Source organism: Protopterus annectens, chromosome 13.part0 (assembly GCF_019279795.1).
Source record: "Protopterus annectens isolate FY-2018-M chromosome 13.part0, PAN1.0, whole genome shotgun sequence".
NCBI lineage: Eukaryota > Metazoa > Chordata > Ceratodontiformes > Protopteridae > Protopterus > Protopterus annectens.
In genome coordinates, this window is record NC_056747.1 from 136,272,353 (window position 1) to 136,292,381 (window position 20,029).

At 44.7% G+C, this 20,029-nt stretch overlaps 1 protein-coding gene across 5 annotated transcripts in view; it reads right to left on the minus strand.

Annotated features, from left to right (window-relative positions):
* LOC122817661 (calcium homeostasis endoplasmic reticulum protein-like) overlaps positions 1-20,029 on the minus strand; it is a gene marked incomplete in the record, with an annotated part of 1,194,300 nt that overhangs the window by 457,985 nt on the left and 716,286 nt on the right. For all 5 annotated transcript variants that reach the window (XM_044090728.1, XM_044090727.1, XM_044090726.1 and 2 more), the window contains 1 exon segment: positions 16,442-16,575. In XM_044090728.1, the coding sequence (XP_043946663.1) occupies positions 16,442-16,575 (134 nt within the window).

The window sequence follows — 20,029 nt, forward strand, 5'->3', positions numbered from 1 at the left end:
CACACTCAAATTAGGCTCAGAAACCTCTAAATCCTTTGCTGCACTCCAAAATAAAAATCTCTTCCATTTTTCTGCGTACACTTTCCTTGTACTAGGTCTTCTGGCTTCCATAATCACATTCAAAACTTGTTGAGGAAGTTGAGACCTGCTATGTTTCAAAACAGAATATGCCAGGCTGTTAGATGAAGAGAGTGAAGCTTGACACTGAGTAGATGACCGTCCCTCTGAGACAAAAGGTGTGGAATCAAAGGTAAAGGCCATGGAGGCTTCCTTACCAGACTCCTCAGTAATGGGTACCAGTGTTGCCGAGGCCAATCTGGAGCTATTAAAATCATCCTTGGCTTGTCTGACCTTTAGGAGTACCTTTGGAAGAAGAGGCAGAGGTGGAAAGGCATACACATGAAGATTTTTCCAACTGAAAGAAAGAGCATCCACTTTCCAAGCTGTGTGATGAAACCTTTTCGTGCAAAACTTTGGCAACTGGTGGTTTAGTGGAGAAGCGAACAGATCTATGTCTGGAGTTCCCCATGACACTGTCAATGTCCGAAATACATGAAGATCCAGTTTCCACTCGTGGGGATCCATGATTTGCCTGCTTAACACATCTGCTAAGGAGTTCTGTGCTCCCGGCAGAAACCTTGCCTGAAGAGTTAGTTGCAAGCTGAGCGCAGTCTCCCACAAAATCATTGCTTGCCTGCATAGAGGATAAGAATGTGTTCCCCCTTGTTTGTTGACGTACCACATGACAGTTGTGTTGTCTGTTAGAATCAACACCTGCCCTGGAAGAAGTAATTCCTTGAAAGCCATTAATGCAAACTGGACTGCTAACATCTCCTTCATGTTGATATGTAGATGCTGTAGTCTGGCAGGCCACTTGTCTTGTATCCACTTTCCATTCAGATGAGCTCCCCAAGCTATGTCTGAGGCATCTGTCGTTAGAATCTGACTCGCCTCTGGCCGGGTCACAGAGAGTCCCTTGTTTAGGTGACATTCCTGAGCCCACCACAAAAATTCCTTTTGAATGCAAGGTATTATTTGAATGACAGTGTCCAAATCCTGGCAGTGCTGTGTCCATACATTTTGAGATACCATTGCAGCTTCCTCATATGCAGTTTGGCATTGGGAAGCACCAGAATACAAGATGCCATGAACCCTAAGGCTTGAAGGACTGTCCTTGCAGTCAGCCCGGACTGAAGGGATAGTTGATGGAAGTAAAGGGAAAGATTCTTTTGTTTGTCCGGGGTTAAAAAGGCCATCTGGGTTGCTGTATTCAGTCTCACACCCAGAAAGCACATGTCTTGAGAGGGTACTAGACTGGACTTTATTTCGCTCACAGAATACCCCAGGCATCTTAGCACTGCTATCACATATTCCAAATGCTGTAAAGGTCTTCCTTTTCTTGAGCCAGAATCAGGCAGTCGTCCAAGTAAGGATAGATTTGTATTCCTTTTAGCCTGAAGTAAGCTATCACTGGAGCCAGAACTTTTGTGAATACTCTGGGCGCAGTAGATAAGCCAAAGGGCAATGCAGAGAACTGATAATGGGAATTCCCAGCTCGAAAACGCAGATACTTCCTGCAACTTAGTCTGATAGGCACATGAAGGTAAGCCTCCTTGAGATCTAAAGTTACCATCCAGTGATCTTTTCCCAGCAGAGGTAAAAGCTGTTGTAACGTCAACATTTTGAACTTGGGAATGTCCAGATAAGTGTTGAGGATAGATAAATCCAAAATTGGTCTCCACGTGTTCCCCTTTTTTGGTACTAGGAACAGGCGAGAATAAAATCCTAGGCCCCTTTCTGGCACAGGAACCGCTGAATGGCCCCTATTTGGAGTAACAGAGAAATTTGCTTGTGAGCCTCTTTTCTTTGTAGAGGAGGAATGTCTGGCATGCCTTTGAAAGGCGGCAAGGTATGGAAATAAAACCTGTAACCGTGGTGAATGATATCCAATACCCATCTGTCTTGGGTAATTAAACTCCAATTTTCTTTGAAAAGTGCCAGCCTTCCTCCCAAAGGTGCTGCCAGACGAGAAAGCACTGGCAGCTGAAAAGGCAGGTCATTGGGTCTGTTTACGAAAGGGCTGACCCCTGCCCTCACCAGAAGACTGAGCAGGTGAACTCCCTGTTCTAGGCCTAAAAGAACCTTGAGCTCTGCCCCTACCACGCCTAGACCTACCCCTAGACTGGGAATCATAAGCAGGATATGTCCATCCCTTAGTAGGCCAATTTCTACTAAACTTGGAGGCTGAACCTGCAAAAATCTTTAACAGTCTGCATAGACTTAGCCTTGTCCTCCATTTTCTTTAAAACTGCTTCCACAGGCGAACCAAACAACACATCAGACTGTAACGGAGCATCCAAAATCCTTGTCTTAACATGCTCAGCTAAATTCTGATCCCTCAGCCAGGCGTGCCTGCGAAGAACAGAACCAGTGGCAGCCACCCTCGAAGAGGCCTGCACAGCATCAAAACCACATTGCAAGGAATGCTTACCCACCTGTTCAGACACATGAACTAAATCCTGCAACTCTTTACACTCAATACCTTCCGCCAGAGCATCCACCTTAGACTTCAATTGTGAAAGGAGATAATTTTGATATTTTAACATGTGGAACTGGCAATTCAAAGCCCTCATGGCTAAAGTGGAAGAAGTATACACCTTCTTTCCCCATCTATCCAAAGCCCTTGCCTCTTTATCAGGAGGAACAGGATTTTTAACAACAGAAGCCTTAACACCTTTAGGCCCCTGAGAAACAGTTTCTGGGTCTGCCCTAGGACTCTTAAAAAGATACTTATGAGCTTCAGGCACCCTATAATACCTATCCGGTTTCACTGGGGCAGGAGGCAAAGAATCAGGGTTCAGGGAGGCCTCTGCAAAAACATCTTCCACCACATCCAGAACAGGAGGTATAGCTAAAGGCCTATGCTGGGGTAAAAACAAAAATTCCCTAAGCCTCTTCCTGGAATCAGAGAAATCCTGACCTTCCCATTTAAAATGCTCCCTCATGGAATGAAGAGTCTCTGAAAAAGAAAAATCCTCAGGAGGAGAAGCTGAAGGAGTAGAATCATCTACATCAGAATCAGAATAAGGAGGATACTCCTGCAAGTCTTCAGCCGAAGACTCAGAAGCCTCCGAACACTGCTCAAAACTCTCAAGCTCAGGTTCCACCCTAGGCCTCTTATCAGGAGGGGGCATAGAACCTCTAATCATAGTAATCAAATCCTCTGCCATTTTAAGCATATGTTTCTTAGGCAAAGATCCTGAAGAACTAGGAGAGGCACCCACTGAAGTTAAACCCGGCCTGCCTCTCAAAGAAGCCTTGGAAACAGAAGGGGAGGGCCTAACCACCTTAGGAAGGGAGGGGAGAACAGCCACCTGAGAAGCCCCTTCAGCCTGGCCTACCTCCTGAGAGGACACATCTTGTAACAGTAAAGTCTCTCCCTGAGACTCCAAATTAACTTCTGGCAGAACCACCGGCTCCACCGAGCCTTCTAAAGAACCGACGTCCGGGACTGACGGTTCTTCCAACCTAGGCTTTGCTGCTTTGTCCTTGCGCTTTTTGGACGAAGCGGGCGTCGGAGCATCCGACGGCATTTTATAATTACAACACTTCCCAAAAACTAACCTGGCACAGTCTAATCTTCTCTTTATAGTGCGTTTGTTAAATCTAGCACAAGAGCTACACCCAACAACGTCGTGCTCAGGCCCTAAGCAAGGTATACACAAGGTATGGTAATCCCTATGAGGTATCTGTTTCCCACAAGAAATACAGTTATTCACTTTTTCTGACATCCGGTTAAATACTGAGGCAAGAAAAAAACAAAATATTCCCCAACGGGGTACTTAGCCAACTTTGATTCGGTCTGAAACTCCGACTTCAGAAAATTTCAGAATGCCAACCTGCACTCGCAAAACTGCTTCTGCATCGGACCATGCGGCAAAAAAGACTGAGGATATGACGTCGGTCATGCGCATTTGTACCCTGACGTCAGACTAATGTGCCTTGACCGACGTCAGCCATATACTTTGGTATTCGGGCCGACTGGGACAGCGGACTACCCAAGTGTTAGGACTGCAGCAATGTGGGATGAAGAACATCAAGAGTTCCAACTCTGTCTAAACAGAAAAAAGAAATGAAAAGGGGTGGATAGGAGTGATCGTGCATGCACTCCAACAGTGACTATCTGAACATCTACTGTTACGATAATTTCTTGCACAACTGTATTATGCTCAATTATTAGATCACTGTTGTAATGCTACAAACAGGATGATTTCCCAAGTTTTTAAACATAGTGGGGGAGGGGTGGGGTAATTTGACCTGAACCAGAGTCCAGTAACCCTTGGAAGAATTTTTCTGGCAAATCCAGTTCTGGCTCTAGAGAAAGCAAAAATCTTTTAATGTTTTGTAAGTGTGAATGGAACACCATTGCTGCCTCCAGAATGGATTTGAAAGTTTATCCCTTGAAAAGCTTGTGTAGAATGAGGTTTGATGCTACCAGAGAGGGATTTACTATGAAAGGAGTAGCAAAAGGAGATGGTACGGAGTATCTGTCTAGAAATGGTTTGTCTGGATACCCGAGGAGCTTGCTGTTATTCTTTAAAGAAAATTTTTTTGTCTTGTCCACATAAAATCTTTACCGCTTGTGGACATCTAACAAGTGCAGAGTCCTTTCACCTTTATTTTGATTGGAAAAAATGCAGGAAGGTTAACAGATCAGTTCCAACGCATTTCAGTCTACCATCTACACTGACAAAAAGGACAGGCTAGTTCTAAGGGATACTCTGTCCTTGTGGAAAACCATTAAAGGTGGGACAGACTAATTCAGACAACCTTTTAGCATAGGTCAAATCAACAGAAAGAACTACTTTCCATAATATTTTAAAGATATTGTCTCAAAGGGTGGTAAAGTTAATTTCTCAAGCACATAATTCAGGTCTCAGGAAGGGGGGAGTATATTATCTGGGAGGCCTGATATGTAGGATGTCTTTTAGGAAGTGCTTGCCCTCAGAACATGAAGAAAGACTGGGGGTATATGCCTATGGGAAGGCAAGCCGAGATGGTTGACAAAGGTACCTCAATGGAAGCATATGCCAAATGCAAACTGAACAGCTCACAAAAATACTGGGGGATAAAAGGGTATCTCTAAAAGAGAGGGGATCCCACCTTCTCTTACGGCAACAATTTTTTTTCTGTTTAAAAATGTAAGATTTTCAAGTTGCAGTTTTTTTAGCCTTGTAACGTCATCAGGAAAAAAAAAAGGTACAGATTTAAGAGTTTTATCATACATGCTGTTAGTTTGTGGGTCTTCAGGTGCGGATGAATGTGAGAGCCCTTCTGTCTATCACTGAGGATAATGTGTGATGATTGCCCTTGGCTAGTTAAAAAAGAAAGGAGAACCAATGCTGTCCGGGCCAAAAAGGGATCATCATGAGAATTCTGGAACGGTCTTTCGCAATTTTTAAAAAGGCTTTCTGAATAAAAGGAAAGGGGGAAGGTATACAGGCATTTTCCCCTCCAAGTGAAGGAAACATGTCAGCTGCCCAAGCTTCCTTGGAAGGGGTCCAGGGACAAAAAACTCTGAAAAGATGAATTAGACACTGGTGAACAACCTGCAGGAAGACCTTGTTCAACATCCATTCGTGGGGGTCTGCCCTCGATCTGCTCGGGTAATCTGCCAAGCTGTTTTGTTCTGACAGAACGTAAACTGCTTGCTGAAAAGATTGTGACGAATAGCAATGTACTTAGCAATTAGTGCTAGCAAGCACAGTGAGTAAAACGTTGTGCCTTCCTGTTTGTTGCTATACCTCGCGTGTTGTCTGTCAGAACCTGCAGTGTTGCTGTGGGTGATATGTAATGGAAAGATCGAAGAGCTAGAATCAGTGCTTTCACTTCTATATGTACATACCTCTTCCTATCCTTTTTTCAACAAAGTACTTGTACTTGAAAAAAACTCCAAGGCTCTGTCCGACATTTGAGGAGACATTCTGAAGACAGCCTGTTAACAACAGATAAATCTAAAGACCACTAGGGCCATTACAAGTCTAGTTGTATATCGCAATCCATTTGGGTCCCAAATATCATATGGGGTGGGGGGCATGCTATAGTTGGCATGTGGCTAAGTATTTGTTTGTGGGGGGTTTAGTTAGAATAATACTTCTTACTGACAGCCTCTGCCCATAGTAGACATGGGGGCCAGACAGAGGGCAAATTTACAATTTCCCATACAACTGTAAAAGCTTTGTTTGAATAGGGTCAAAGATGACCTGGAGTGGTGTAAAGTCCAAAAGGCACATCAGCTAACTCAAAGTGCAATCCAAAGGCATACAATCTTAAGGACTTGTGCAAAGACGACAGGAATGTGTAGAAAAGCATCCCTGATTTGAAGGTAACTGAAAAGGGTTTTGAGAAAAAAAAGAACTTGGAAGGTTTGCATCTTGATTCTGGAATGTTCAAGATGCTAACAGGATAGGTAGGTGTCCAAGTGCCTTCTTTTAATTGGACCAAAAAAAAACCTGGAGAAGTTTCTTCCCTTTTGATTTGGGGCTGTGGTGTAAAAGTTCTGATAAGATCAGCTGTACTAGATGTTACTGATTGAGAGGAAATTGTGGAATCGATAAGGAGAAACAGTATAACCCTCATGAATGGTTCTCAAAACCTAATTGCCTTTTACTATTTTCCACAAGAGAAGGCTGACAGCTTGGTGGGAGACTGGACTGGAAATGTTGAAAGTGGGGCCGGATTTAGTCAGAAGCTGGAAGGCTTGGCTTGGAAGGAGCTTTTGCTCCCTTGAAATAAGACGTAGGCTTGTTCTGACATTTTTTTGATGTTTTGCCTTTTGGGTGAATGCACTTCTTGTGGTAGAAACAGCCTGGCATGGAGGGGTAATGTCTTTAAAATTTTGAAACTGGGGAAAGGAGCCGTTTGAACCTCTGCAAAATTTTACCCCATTTATTTCACTTTCTTGAAAATCTCTGCTGAAGGGGAGCCAAAAAAGGCAGTCCTTATCCAAAAGGACATCAAAAAGCTTTGCTTTCATGTCTTCAGGAAGAGACTGAAGCCTTAATAAAACAGTACCTTCTTAGCAGAGAGACAGCAGCCCTGAAAGAAGAATTTACCGCATCATATGCACACACAACAGAAAGGCGTGCAACTTGACGGGTGGAACAGATTATAGTCTGCACTGCTGCTTTACAGTCAGTATCAGGGATATTTGGCATAAGTTTTTTCATATTGTCGAAAATAGATGAGAGGTACCTTAACCAGTGTGTCTGATAATTAACATCATAAAAGGCTACAGTAGTGGATGTACTCCCCCCCCCCACACACACACACACACACACATACCTATCAGTGGCTTGCTACTATCCCTGTCATTTGGGACAGCACTGGGGGGCGAGAAGAGTATAGGTTTGCCAGAATCTGTGAAGACAACTACATGGTCAGATGTGAGATTTTGGATGAGAACTTGTGTGCATCACAGCCTTTGTAACACCTCTCAGGTGGTTGTGATTCTGAAAGAAAAATGACAAGAGCCTCTAGAACTGCAGGGGTAGAAGACGACCTGGGAACTTCCATATCAAAGAGACTGCAATAGGTCTTTAGAGAATCAGAGAGCTGTTTGCTCTCCTAGGTGAAATGTTGCATTATTTCCTTGATTGACTATCCTCAGGAGGTGCTGTCCTTTGGAGAAACAGAAGACGTGTCTTCAGGTTCAAATTCATATCCTGAAAGGAATGAAACTGGTATGACAGCCCCCGAGGTCAAATTAGGGGTAGACACAGTGGAGGAAAAACTAACAGGGTTTAAAAGCCATCATCATGGCTTTAAACAACCCCTGAGAAAATTACTATCATTCTTGCTAGGGATCCCTGGAAACAGGAGTGGATAGAGCAAAAGATGGGCTTAGATTTTTTGCTTCTTTAAGGAGTTTCCACAGAAACTACATGAAAAGGACCAGACCATGACTTTACCTCCAGCAAAGAACCAGGAGATGTCACCATCCAGTCCATCTGAAATTACTAGCCTTGCTTTCTCCCTTTAAGATCTTAGTGGCTGTCTAGTTGGAAGGGACATGCCTGTAAATCTGATGCAGCTCAGTGTTTGGATGGACCACAGGCTTCTCAGCCACCTCAAAAGGAATGACACACTCAGACCTAAGTAAGAAAAACAAAAGTAGCAACATCTTCCATCTACTTCTTGACTTTCTTTTTCAGCTGTGGAGGGACTTCTGAGGTGGGAACTTCAGAAGGCATGGGGCTCACATAACAGTCTTCACGCATTTCTTGTCTATGTAAATATTCAGAGAGAGAGATTGTTTAAGGGTGTTTTGCACAAAATCCTGACAAATGGAGCAGTCCATGGTGTTACTCTCCAAACCCAACCAAAAACTTACAATGTAAATGACTGCCTTTGTGTGGAATTTTCCCATCAAGCATTAACATGCGACATAAACACCAACATCCTATAACGGCTGTACCTTAGCACAGTTAGCACATCTCTCTCAAACAGCACTGCAGTCGAACAGACCCACCTTCCTCCCCATTGACCCACACTCCCCTGCCAGCTTCTCCAGTATCAAAAGCCACTAGCTAATCACAGGTCACAGCACTGCAATCAGGACTTCCTTCCCTTTCAAAGTAAAACTATGAAAAAAGAAGAGCCCCAAACGGGGTACTTCGCTTTCACTTACAGTGGCAAACTGCATCCTTTAGAATGGCTGACAGACCGAACTAGAGATGATGTCTTGCTTCTCAGACTGGTGGCAAGAAAGTCCTGAGGATTTTGGACCCTGTACATCTCTTACATTCTTGCACATAGAGCTCATGCCTAGATCTAAGTTTGGAAGAATTGCTCACAGTCCGAGCTACAGGTATATTTCCCACACTGGCAGCAAGCACATTCTGATGATTTTGGTGTCTGTATGTCCCTTGTATACTAGCCTGTAGCCTTCATGAGCATTTAAGCTTTGGTATACTTTCAGACATATGGTGTACTTGGTAGAATCCATCCCATTTGTCAGTATTACTGTAGATGATAGAGAATCAAAATGATTAATGACTAATGAAATGCAAACTCCTGCTCTAAGTTCATAGGTAGGTACTAGGCTATCGGCCCAAAGGCATTTATAAGCCTAGCCAGAATGTGTTGGCTTTCGCCACCCCATTAGATTAGTTCCCTGCGCCTCTGTTCAGCAGCGCCACTGAAGTGATCCCCCGGGGTAAACTTTCCTTTTCCCATCCACTTGTCAAGGTTTCTCTTGAAGAGTGTTAGTGAGGAGCTCTGCCTAATGTAGATTGGAATCTTGTTCCAAAGCATGGAAAGTCTCTGGGACAAGAATCTATCCCTCCAGCAAGTCCTACTTATTGTTGTGGTGAGGTTTAGATCCCCTGAGCGTGTGGCTCGGGGGGGGGGGGGGGATATGGTTTTCTTTAGGTGGAGCATGTCCATCAATTCTGGGTTGGACATGGCCTTGTATGTCAGGCAGAGATCACCTCTGAGCAGGCGGTATGCAACCGAGTATAACTAGAGTTTCTTCAGTCGAGCTGCATAGGGCATCAGTTTGAGGCCAGTGAGGTTCTTCTGTGGTCTTTCCAGCTGTTGCAAGTGTCTTGTAAGGTACATCCCAAATGGGGCGTTGTACTCTATGATGGGTCTGATGAGTACAGGGGCACAATGACCTCTTTTGATCTGGATACGAACCCTTTTGTGATAAGGTGGGCCACACAGGATTTTCTAACCACTTTGGCAATGTGATTATCAAAGGAGACATTGCTATCTACTTGGGTCCCCAGATCACTTATTACGTCTTCCGTATTTAGGGGACTACCACCTATGTCGTAGTTTGTGGGTACTTTGTTTTTTCCAAAGGGTACGACTATGCACTTTTTGGCATTTAGCTTGAGGCCATGATTTTGACACCAGGTATCCGTCTCAGTGAGACCCATTTGGATGATGTCTGTGTCAGCTGGAGAGTCAACTATAGCCCCTAGTTTGCAGTCGTCTGCGAACTTGGTCAGACATAGTCCTCCTGTGTTTGCCTGTACCTCTGAGAAGTATATGCCGAACAGGAGGGGTCCTAGGACTGAGCTCTGGGGAACGCCACTTGTAACCGGTTTAGAGTCGAACCTGGCTCCCACAACTCTCACCATGCGGGTTCTGTCCGTGAGCCAGTTGGCAACCCATCTTGTGACACAGGGGTTTATGTTCAGGCTGGTGAGCTCGTCTATTATGTTCAGGCTGGTGAGCTCGTCTATAATACCAGAATGGTGTTGAAGGCCTTTGCGAGGTCTAGGTAGGCTGTGTCTTCCACCTTTCCCTAGTCTATAGCCTTGGTAACTGTCTCAAAGAAGTCCACCAGGTTTAGGAGGCATGACTGCCCTTAAAGCCGAACTGGGTAGGGTCCAGTGTTTGGAGGCTCCCAATGTCTCTGTTAAGGAGTTTCATGATGATGCGCTCCATAGCCTTGCAGACCAAGCTAGTCAGGCCTATAGGGTGATAGTTCCCAGGGTCTGTTGTGGCTCCACCTTTGTGGAGCGGAATAACCATTGCTGTGTGCCACTCTATGGGTACGTAGCCTGTGGAGAGGCTGAGTTTGAACAGTGTGTTTAGGTGAGGGGTTAGTTCATCTTTGAGCTTGTGTAGGACACAGCCTGGGACACAGTCAGGTCCCACTGATGCTGTGTTTTTGGCTTTGGAGAAGGCTGTTTAAAACCATTCATCCCTGTTCCCCCCCACCACAACAAACTAAATCCATATGCTCTTCTATATGAAGTCCTGAAATTAAACATCTCAAAAGAATTACTATGACAGCCCATTTCTGACTTAACAGTGACTTCACTATGTGGAAAAAATGGAGAGTTATGCTAGCTATGGAACACAATCAGAAAATATTAAATTATATAAACTAGTGCAACAGAATGACTAAAGTTCAAAACTCAAGTTAAGTCACCAAATCTCATACTAGGGTTGGGTAATCAAACATTTAACAGACTCATTTACTAAAAGTGGACTGCACTTCTGACAATGTGTTGGTCTTCAAATGAAAAATGTGAGCATTAAAATTAAAGCTTGAAGGGATACGGAATGCTGAAAGAAGTAAATTATCTAGCTGCAATGGTGACTTCAGAAGAAAGCATAGCACTTAATTTTTTTCAGAAATGGTGAATCTTAAACAGCCCGTTGTTCGACTCTGGTACCCTTACAGAGCTCTACTAAGGAAGCAACTGTCAAAAAGCTTACCATAAATCTTTTACCCTTTTTACATAAACGGTAGAGAGAACTTGGCATAGCTCCTCGTGGTCCCCTGCAGAGTTCCTAAGCCAGCAGAGAGCAGAAAAAGCAACTTTCTTGATCATAAGTATTTTTTAAAACTTTTTGTTTGCATTTTTCGATCTTTTAAGCTTTTCGACTACTGTTTGTGCCTTTATTACTGTTTTATTGCCTTATTTTCCTGTGTTTGTGAGCTTATATTGTTGACTGCACTTGTGGGCTAAAGTATTGCTTAAAAGTAACTAACTGGCTAATACACTCAAGTGTACCAGCCTTTGATAGCAATTTAGTCGAAAACAAAGCATTTACTGCATTTTTTCCTGTCTGTTTGAAAAAAAAAAAAAAAAAAATATTTCTCCTTTCCTAAACTTTACTTGCTAGTTGTTCCAGTGATCAGATTTTGCTGATCCCTGGGCTTTGTATTTGGTTTCTGTGTTCCTCCATTTTCTTGTGTGGCCAGAGGTAGTTTCTTTACTCACCAGTGGGAGTGGGGAGTATTGAGCTGCTTGTTTGTCCTCAGAGGAGTGGTTAGAAGCAGCAACTGGTAATTCGTTGGCCATTTTGGGTCATTTCCTGTTTTTTCCAGCCCCCTGCTATAAAGCACGCGTTAGCGCGGAGCTGCTACCGTTGCACACTAGGGCAGCGCCGGTTAAGCAGATTTAAACTATTAGGGCTACCTAAAGTTCACTCTTCAAATTTTCCCTTAAAACTACCTTCTTCAAAGTGTACTACTGTTCTATTTAGTGTATCCTACAACTATAAATTATCTCTACTTGACTCCCAAGTAGACTATTCTCTATCCGTATAGCTAAGCACTTGCTCCTACAGTACTTATCACCTCGATACAGCACTCTTGTTATAGAAAGTACCCCCAAAAAAAGCAAACCCCATTTCTCGGTCACCCACATCCCCCAAAACCTTTTTTTAAGTTTTTCTGTCTATTCCTTCTAGCATGTCGAGGGATCAGTTGCTAATGTCCTCTCCTGCTCAGCTGGTGAACCTGGGATTATTGAGGCAATATTACAATTGCCTCATGTACACAGACAACCCTCTCCTCCTCCCACAAAACACAAATACATGCGAGAGATGCAACTATACGGCCAAACTGGAGGCTGTGCTCTCTCAACATAGGACTGGCAAGACCAGACAGGAGGAGAAGGCAACCACACACACTATAGACCCAGTCTCACATAATACCATCACAACCTCAAATCCTACACATAAACACACAAAGACATACTCGGAGGCTCTGATCAAAAATCTACCAAAACAGCAGAGGCCACCAAAGCAGACACCCAAACAACTACCACCTCAGAACACAACACCTGCATCACATAGACCACACAGTCAGAGTGTCAAGCAGTCACAGCCCTTAAGGCCAAACACTATGCCAGACACACTAGTCATTGGTGACTCCATAGTCAGACACACTGACGTCCCGCTCACCAGACTGAGTAAGGAGAAGGTCACAGTAAGCTGCCTGTCGGGTGCTAGAATCCGCCACATAACGCATGCACTCAGGTCTCTCAACAGCAGGTACAAGTACGACTCAATCATTGTCCACGCTGGTGTAAACGACCTGAGACGTACCTCCCTGGACTACATGAAAAGAGACATAGAGGAGCTCTCTGATTATGTAGCCCAGGCAGATATGACCCTGACCTTAAGCAGTATCCTACCTTCACCAAGAATTATGCCACAATACAGAGATAAGATGATCAGCTTTAACAATTGGCTTAAACTCTGGTGTCATTCAAAGGGGATCCAATGTCTGTCTGCCTGGGATGACATGCTGGACAAGCCACGCTGCTTCGCAAGGGACGGCTTGCACTTGTCACCCCTGGGATTCCGAATTTTGGCAAAGGCTCTTGCCACCCCCATAGTGCCTTTTTTAGGCAAGGCTCAAATTCTAAACCTACCACCCTAGAGAAAAAAAACTAAGGGTAATGCTGCTCAATGCCAGAAGTCTCAACCTCAAGATGCACGCACTCGAGGCCCTTCTCAGTATGGAGAACATTGATGTCTGTGCTGTGACAGAAACCTGGTTCAAGGCTCCTGAGAGCACCCCAGCACTATCAGATTTTACCTCATATCATGCGTTCCGGCCACAAAACCCGGACAATACCAAGAAAGGAGGAGGGGTATCCATATTCATCAAGGACACCCACACCTCAAGATTGGTGGCATCGCACGATGCATCGGAAACCATCCAGGTGCAATTAACCATAGGCAAGACTGCTCTGGAAATTGTAGCATGTTACAGTCCACCCTCGCAAACTCAGGAACCTCATATGGCCTTCCTGAAAACACTGGAGGGGATAAATGTATCTCCGAACACCATCATACTAGGTGACTTCAACTACCCTAATATAGACTGGGAACACTACTCAAGCCCAAACACTCTAGCCCAAAAGTTCCTGGAATTCATAAACTCAAATGCCATGGAACAACTAGTCACCATCCCCACAAGAGGAGAGAACATACTTGATCTCATCATCATGAACATGGGAGCACAATGTTCAACGCCAGAAGTATACCCCTCACTGGTGAGATCTGATCACAAACTAATCTCGCTGGAGGTCCTCATCCCGCCCCCCCCCCAAATGAAAAAGACCACAGTAAAGAACTTCTCGAAGCCGACTTCACACTTCTAAAGACTAGTGTGGTCTCCTTTAAGGCCCCTGAGCCGGCGGTTAACATTACTCAAACCGCTGAATCACTTACAAATGCCTTCTACCAGCACCTGCAGGGCTGCATGGATCAGGCAATCCCAAGCAAAACAAAGACTCTTTGTACCAAAGGCAAGCGTCCAGTCTGGTGGACCCCAGCCATAAACAAACTCTACAACAAAAGGAGAAAGCTACTACAAGATAGAGCAAAATCCTTAAAAGGTAAGACACCGCTGATCACTATAAGTAAAAAGCTAAGAGCTCTCATAAAATCATCCAAAGCTAATTTTGAGAAAAAAATAGCTAAGGACTCTAAAGACAACCATAAGGCATTCTTTAGCTATGTCAGAAACCTAGGAGGAAACTCCCAGATATGCTCAGAATTAGTTCAAAATGATGTGAAGATTACTGATCCTACAGACATTGCCAACATACTGGCTGACAGGTTCAGTGCAAACTTCTCCCCACCCTCCCCGCCTAAAGAAGAGACATTTATACCAAATGATTGTAGCCCCCCAAACATCTCTAACGCTCAGGTGAGAACTGCTCTCTCCAAGGCAAAGAACACAGCATCCATGGGACCTGATGGTGTCCCCGGCTGTGTGCTCCATGAACTCAACGAGGAATTAAACCCACAGTTAGGACAGCTGTTTAATCTTAGTCTCACCTCTGGATACGCACTCCAGGAGTGGCGCAGCGACTGTGGTCCCACTCCACAAAGGCGGTGCCTCCACCGACCCTGGAAATTACCGTCCCATTAGCTTGACAAGCCTGATCTGCAAAGCCATGGAAAGGATCATAATGGATCTCATAAATAAAGACATAGGGAATTTGCAGACTTTGGATCCAACCCAGTTTGGCTTTGTCAAAGGCAGATCATGCCTTTTAAACTTGGTTGACTTTTTCCAAACAGTCACCAAGGCCATTGACGAGGGAAAGGCAGTCCATACAGCCTACCTAGACCTGGCGAAGGCTTTCGATACAATACCCCACTCGGGTATCATTGAAAAACTCATCAACTTAAATGTAAACCCATACATTACAAGATGGGTTGCAAACTGGCTGAGTGACAGAACCCACAGGGTCAGAGTTGCTGGCGCCATGTCAGACTCTAAGCCTGTCACAAGTGGTGTCCCACAGGGCTCAGTCCTGGGCCCACTCTTGTTTGGCATCTACTTTTCTGAAGTACAAGCAAACACAGGAGGGTTATGGCTGGCAAAGTTCGCAGATGACTGCAAACTGGGCCGTAGTTGAGAACACATCCGACACAGATATCCTTCAGAACGGTCTCACAGAAACGGATAACTGGTGCCAGAGCCATGGCCTCAAGTTAAATGCCAAGAAATGCATAGTCATACCCTTCGGGAAAAATAAGGTTACCCCTAGCTACCATATAGGTGGCAATCCCTGAACACAGAAGAAGTTATTAGGGACCTGGGAACCCAGGTTGACAGTAGCCTTTCATTCGACACTCATATTGCTAAAGTAGTTAGGAAGACCTTCTACATTGCCCACCTTATCATGAAGGGATTCACATCTAGATCAAGGGAAGTCATAGTCTCCCTATACTCATCACTCATCAGACCAATGATCGAGTACAATGCCCCATTCGGAATGTATCTGACCCGGCACTTGCAGCAGCTGGAGAGGCCACAAAGTTCCTCACCAAAAGGATAAAGGGTCTCAAAATCTGTCTTATGCTGCACGACTGAAAGAACTCCAGTTATATTCAGTTGCGTGCAGCTTGCTCAGAGGTGACCTATGCCTGACATACAAGGCCATGTCAAACCCAGATTTGATGAATATGCTTCATCTCAAAAATCTAGATCCCTCAGAGCCACAAGGGCGGTGACTTAAACCTCGACACGGTTATTAATAGGACGTGCTGGAGGGATAGATTCATCACCCAAAGACTCCCTATGCTGTGGAACAAAATCCCGGTTTATGTGAGGCAGAGCACCTCGCTGGCCTTGTTCAAGAGGAATCTTGACCAATGGATGGGAGATCGCAGATACACCCCAGGGGTTACCTCAGTGTCACTGCTCGACAGAGGCACAGCTAAATAATGGGCATAGTTTCTCCAAACTAAGGGGTGGCGTAAGCCACAAAACTATGGGCTAGGCTTATAAATGCCCTCGGGCAGATAGCCTAGTATGAACCTATGAACCTATAATGGCCCTCATAAAATCAGATTTTATTAAGAGTTAATCAATTTAAATGTTATTTTTTGCCAAAGTATTTTGTGCTGTAAGTAGTTTTGATCCTTCACGTTTTGCAACAATTTACAAAATGAAAACTGATTCAAAGAACTATCACAATTTTCAGCACCTCTGGGCACAGCAACAAAGTGGTATAAACTCAGTTCAGCTACAATCTATGCTTGAAGTGTCATGCTAGAATACAAAACATTTTATCAGTTCAGTCAGATGCCACTAATAGTACACATGGATAAGCAATGAGCAGCAGCAACAGTTATCCAAAGGACTGATTAAAAAAAAGTGTACCTGTTTCTAGGTCTATCGTGTGAAGGTGGGCTATAAAACGCCTCAACTGCAGCAAGTAGCCTTTCACTGGGGGGCATAGGGGGTGGAAGACGAATATCTTTAGGATCCAACGGCTTGTACTCGTGGTCTTCAAGCTGGTCAAAATAAAAAGAAACTCTGGGAGTCAAATACACTACAATAAATATGCACAAAAGCAATACAAAAAACGTAAATCATTATCTAAAAAATTAAGAAATAGATCGATTTACCTAGAACAAATCTAGAAACTATTTTCATTAAATAATTCCACTCCTCATCCAGCCTCTACTACTGCCCATTCAATCCCCATCAATGTGGTGAAAGCGGTTTGCAGTATGCCCATTATTCAGGCAGGCAGGAAGAGTTAAGTACTTGAGTTTTCTGACCCATACCCTCCCCCAGCAGCTTATGAGGAGGACTGCTACTGCTCATTTCCCTGGTGGTGTGTACGTCACACCAACATCCCATAAAGGCTGTATCTTAGTACGTCCCACATCTCTCTCAGACAGCACTGCAGTTGACCAGTCTCTCTCCCTCCCCATTGGCCCATCCTCCCCTGCCAGCTTCTCCAGTATCAAGCCACTAGCTAATCTCAGGTCACAGCACTGCAATCCTTCCCTTGTACCACTGAGACAACAAGTCTATGATGGTACTAGGGAGTACTGTACTTCATACTATGCTCCTTGGAACTAGGGAGTACGGTACTTCACTACTATGCTCCTTGGTACTAGGGTGTACGGTACTTCAGTACTACGCTCCTGGCATGACACTGCTGAGTACGGTACTTCAGTACTATGCTCCTTGGTACTAGGGAGTACGGTACTTCAGTACTATGCTCCTTGGTACTAGGGAGTACGGTACTTCAGTACAACGCTCCTGGCAGGACACTGCTGAGTACGGTACTTCAGTACTATGCTCCTTGGTACTAGGGAGTACGGTACTTCAGTACTATGCTCCTTGGTACTAGGGAGTACGGTCCTGGCAGGACACTGCTGAGTACGGTACTTCAGTACTATGCTCCTTGGTACTAGGGTGTACGGTACTTCAGTACTACGCTCCTGGTAGGACACTGCTGAGTACGGTACTTCAGTACTATGCTCCTTGGTACTAGGGAGTACGGTACTTCAGTACTATGCTCCTTGGAACTAGGGAGTACGGTACTTCACTACTATGCTCCTTGGTACTAGGGTGTACGGTACTTCAGTACTATGCTCCTGGCAGGACACTGCTGAGTACGGTACTTCAGTACTATGCTCCTGGCAGGAGACTGCTGAGTACGGTACTTCAGTACTATGCTCCTTGGTACTAGGGAGTACGGTACTTCACTACTATGCTCCTTGGTACTAGGGTGTACAGTACTTCAGTACTACGCTCCTGGCAGGACACTGCTGAGTACGGTACTTCAGTACTATGCTCCTTGGAACTAGGGAGTACGGTACTTCACTACTATGCTCCTTGGTACTAGGGTGTACGGTACTTCAGTACTATGCTCCTGGCAGGACACTGCTGAGTATGGTACTTCAGTACTATGCTCCTGGCAGGACACTGCTGCAACTCATTGCCTTCCTTGAAAGTCACTGCATTTCCCTCCTTTCCTTCACAATGGTTCACCCATTTAACTCTTGAATATTATACACAATGAAAGTACAATGCCTTACAAACAAAAATAAATGAAGTACTGAATAAGGAACTAAAGTCCTAGGAAACAATGAAGGTAAAAATTTATAAAAACACACTGACTTCTAGAAGAAATGGAAAAAGCAGAATTAGCCCACATGGCTTAATAAAATTCTCATACAATCAAACAGTACTTTCACAGATTAGACTCTAAAGTCCAAGTATCCAGTTCACTAACAGACTCTCCAGGCCTGCCTTTCAGAATCATCACCCAAACAGACATTCTTCCCCTTAATATGTTTCAGTCCACAACCACAAAAAATCCCAAACTGAACTGTCACTCTCTGAATCTTGGATCCTATGTTAAACCTCATGAGGAAATTACAGTTGTGTACAGTTACCATAAATGTAGATGTTCGAGTGTATTCACTGTTGCAGCCATCACACTTGGGTTATCTGCCTGCAGGTAGCCCTCAATCGGCCCAAATACCAGAGTCTTGGGATTTCTGCGTCAGATGCTGTCGCCTCTTCCATGATGGCAGGTCGTCAGGGGTATAAAACATGCAGCCAATGCAATTACATCAGTTTTTCTTGCCCCAGATGTCAGGAGCCCCCAAAATAGGAAGCTATTACATGGTGTGAAAGACCTCCAGTAAACAGTAAATACCACTGCCATAAGATATGGGCAAAAAAGAGGATAGGTAGAAAGTACAGAAAAGTCAGGGGGCTGGAGGGAGGGTAACCAGGGCTGCAACAGTGAATACACTTGAACATCTACATTTATGGCAAGTGTACACAACTGTACTATGTTCTTCGTGAATCACTGTTGCAGTCATCACACTTAGGTTGATTCCCAAAGCTGAGGAAGGGTGGAGGCAGTCAAGACGTATTAGGGCTGGCTAGCAGGCCTTGCAAGACTGATGTAGCAAATCCAGCTCTGGATTTAGAAAAGAGTGGCACATAGTAATGCTTGGTGAAGATGTGTACAGAACTCCAGGTTGCAGCTTCCAGGAAGTCCCTGGTAGGGACTCCCCTAAGAAATGCTGTAGAGGTTGAGGTATCCCTAGTGGAATGGGTTCTGATTCCCTGTGGGGTAGGTTTGCCATGGTGTTTGTAGCAGACATGGATACAGTGTGCTATCCATTTGGAGATGGTTTGCTTTGAAATGGCCTTGCTCCCTGCCCCTGTAGCAAAGCTGACTAGCAGCTGGTCAGAATTTCTGAAAGATTTAACCCTGTCAAGGTAGAACCTAAGCTGCCTGCACACATCCAAGGAGTGCAGGATCCTTTCACCTTTATTCTGAGGATTAGGGAAAAAGGTTGGTAAATGGTTACTGGATACCACCTTGGACATAAATGATGGGTTAGTCCTGAGGGAAACCCTGTCCGCATGGAAGACAATGAAGGGTTCTACAGCCATAAGGGCCTGCAACTCAGGCACTCTTCTTGCTGAAGTGATGGCTAGACGTAAGGCTGTTTTCCGAGAGAGGAATTTTAACTCTGCTGTAGCAGCAGGCTCTCAGGGGGGGGGGGGGGGGGTGAGCTTCTCTAGTACAAAGTTAAGGTCCCAGAATGGAGTGGGAGCTCTCCTCGGGGGTCTTAGATTGTTAGCTCCTCTCAGGAGCTGTCTGACCAGAGGGTGAGAAGAGGGGTGGCTCAGTATTGTAATGAGCTGAGATGGCAGAGGCATGAATCTTAATAAAAGAGAAGGATAGGCCATTGTAGAGCAGTTCTGCTAGATAATCTAGGATTTGAGGTAAGGTGGGCACAGTTGTGTCCTTTCCCTGAGAATGGCTCCAAGAACAGTATCTTTTCCACTTTTCTGAATAGGATTTTCTAGTACTAGGCCTCCTGGCCTCAAGGATGACATCCAGCACCTGTTTGCTGAGGGATGCTGGTGATATATCCATGGAATGAGCCAGGCTGCAAGGTTCAGGGTTTGCAGCTGAGGGTG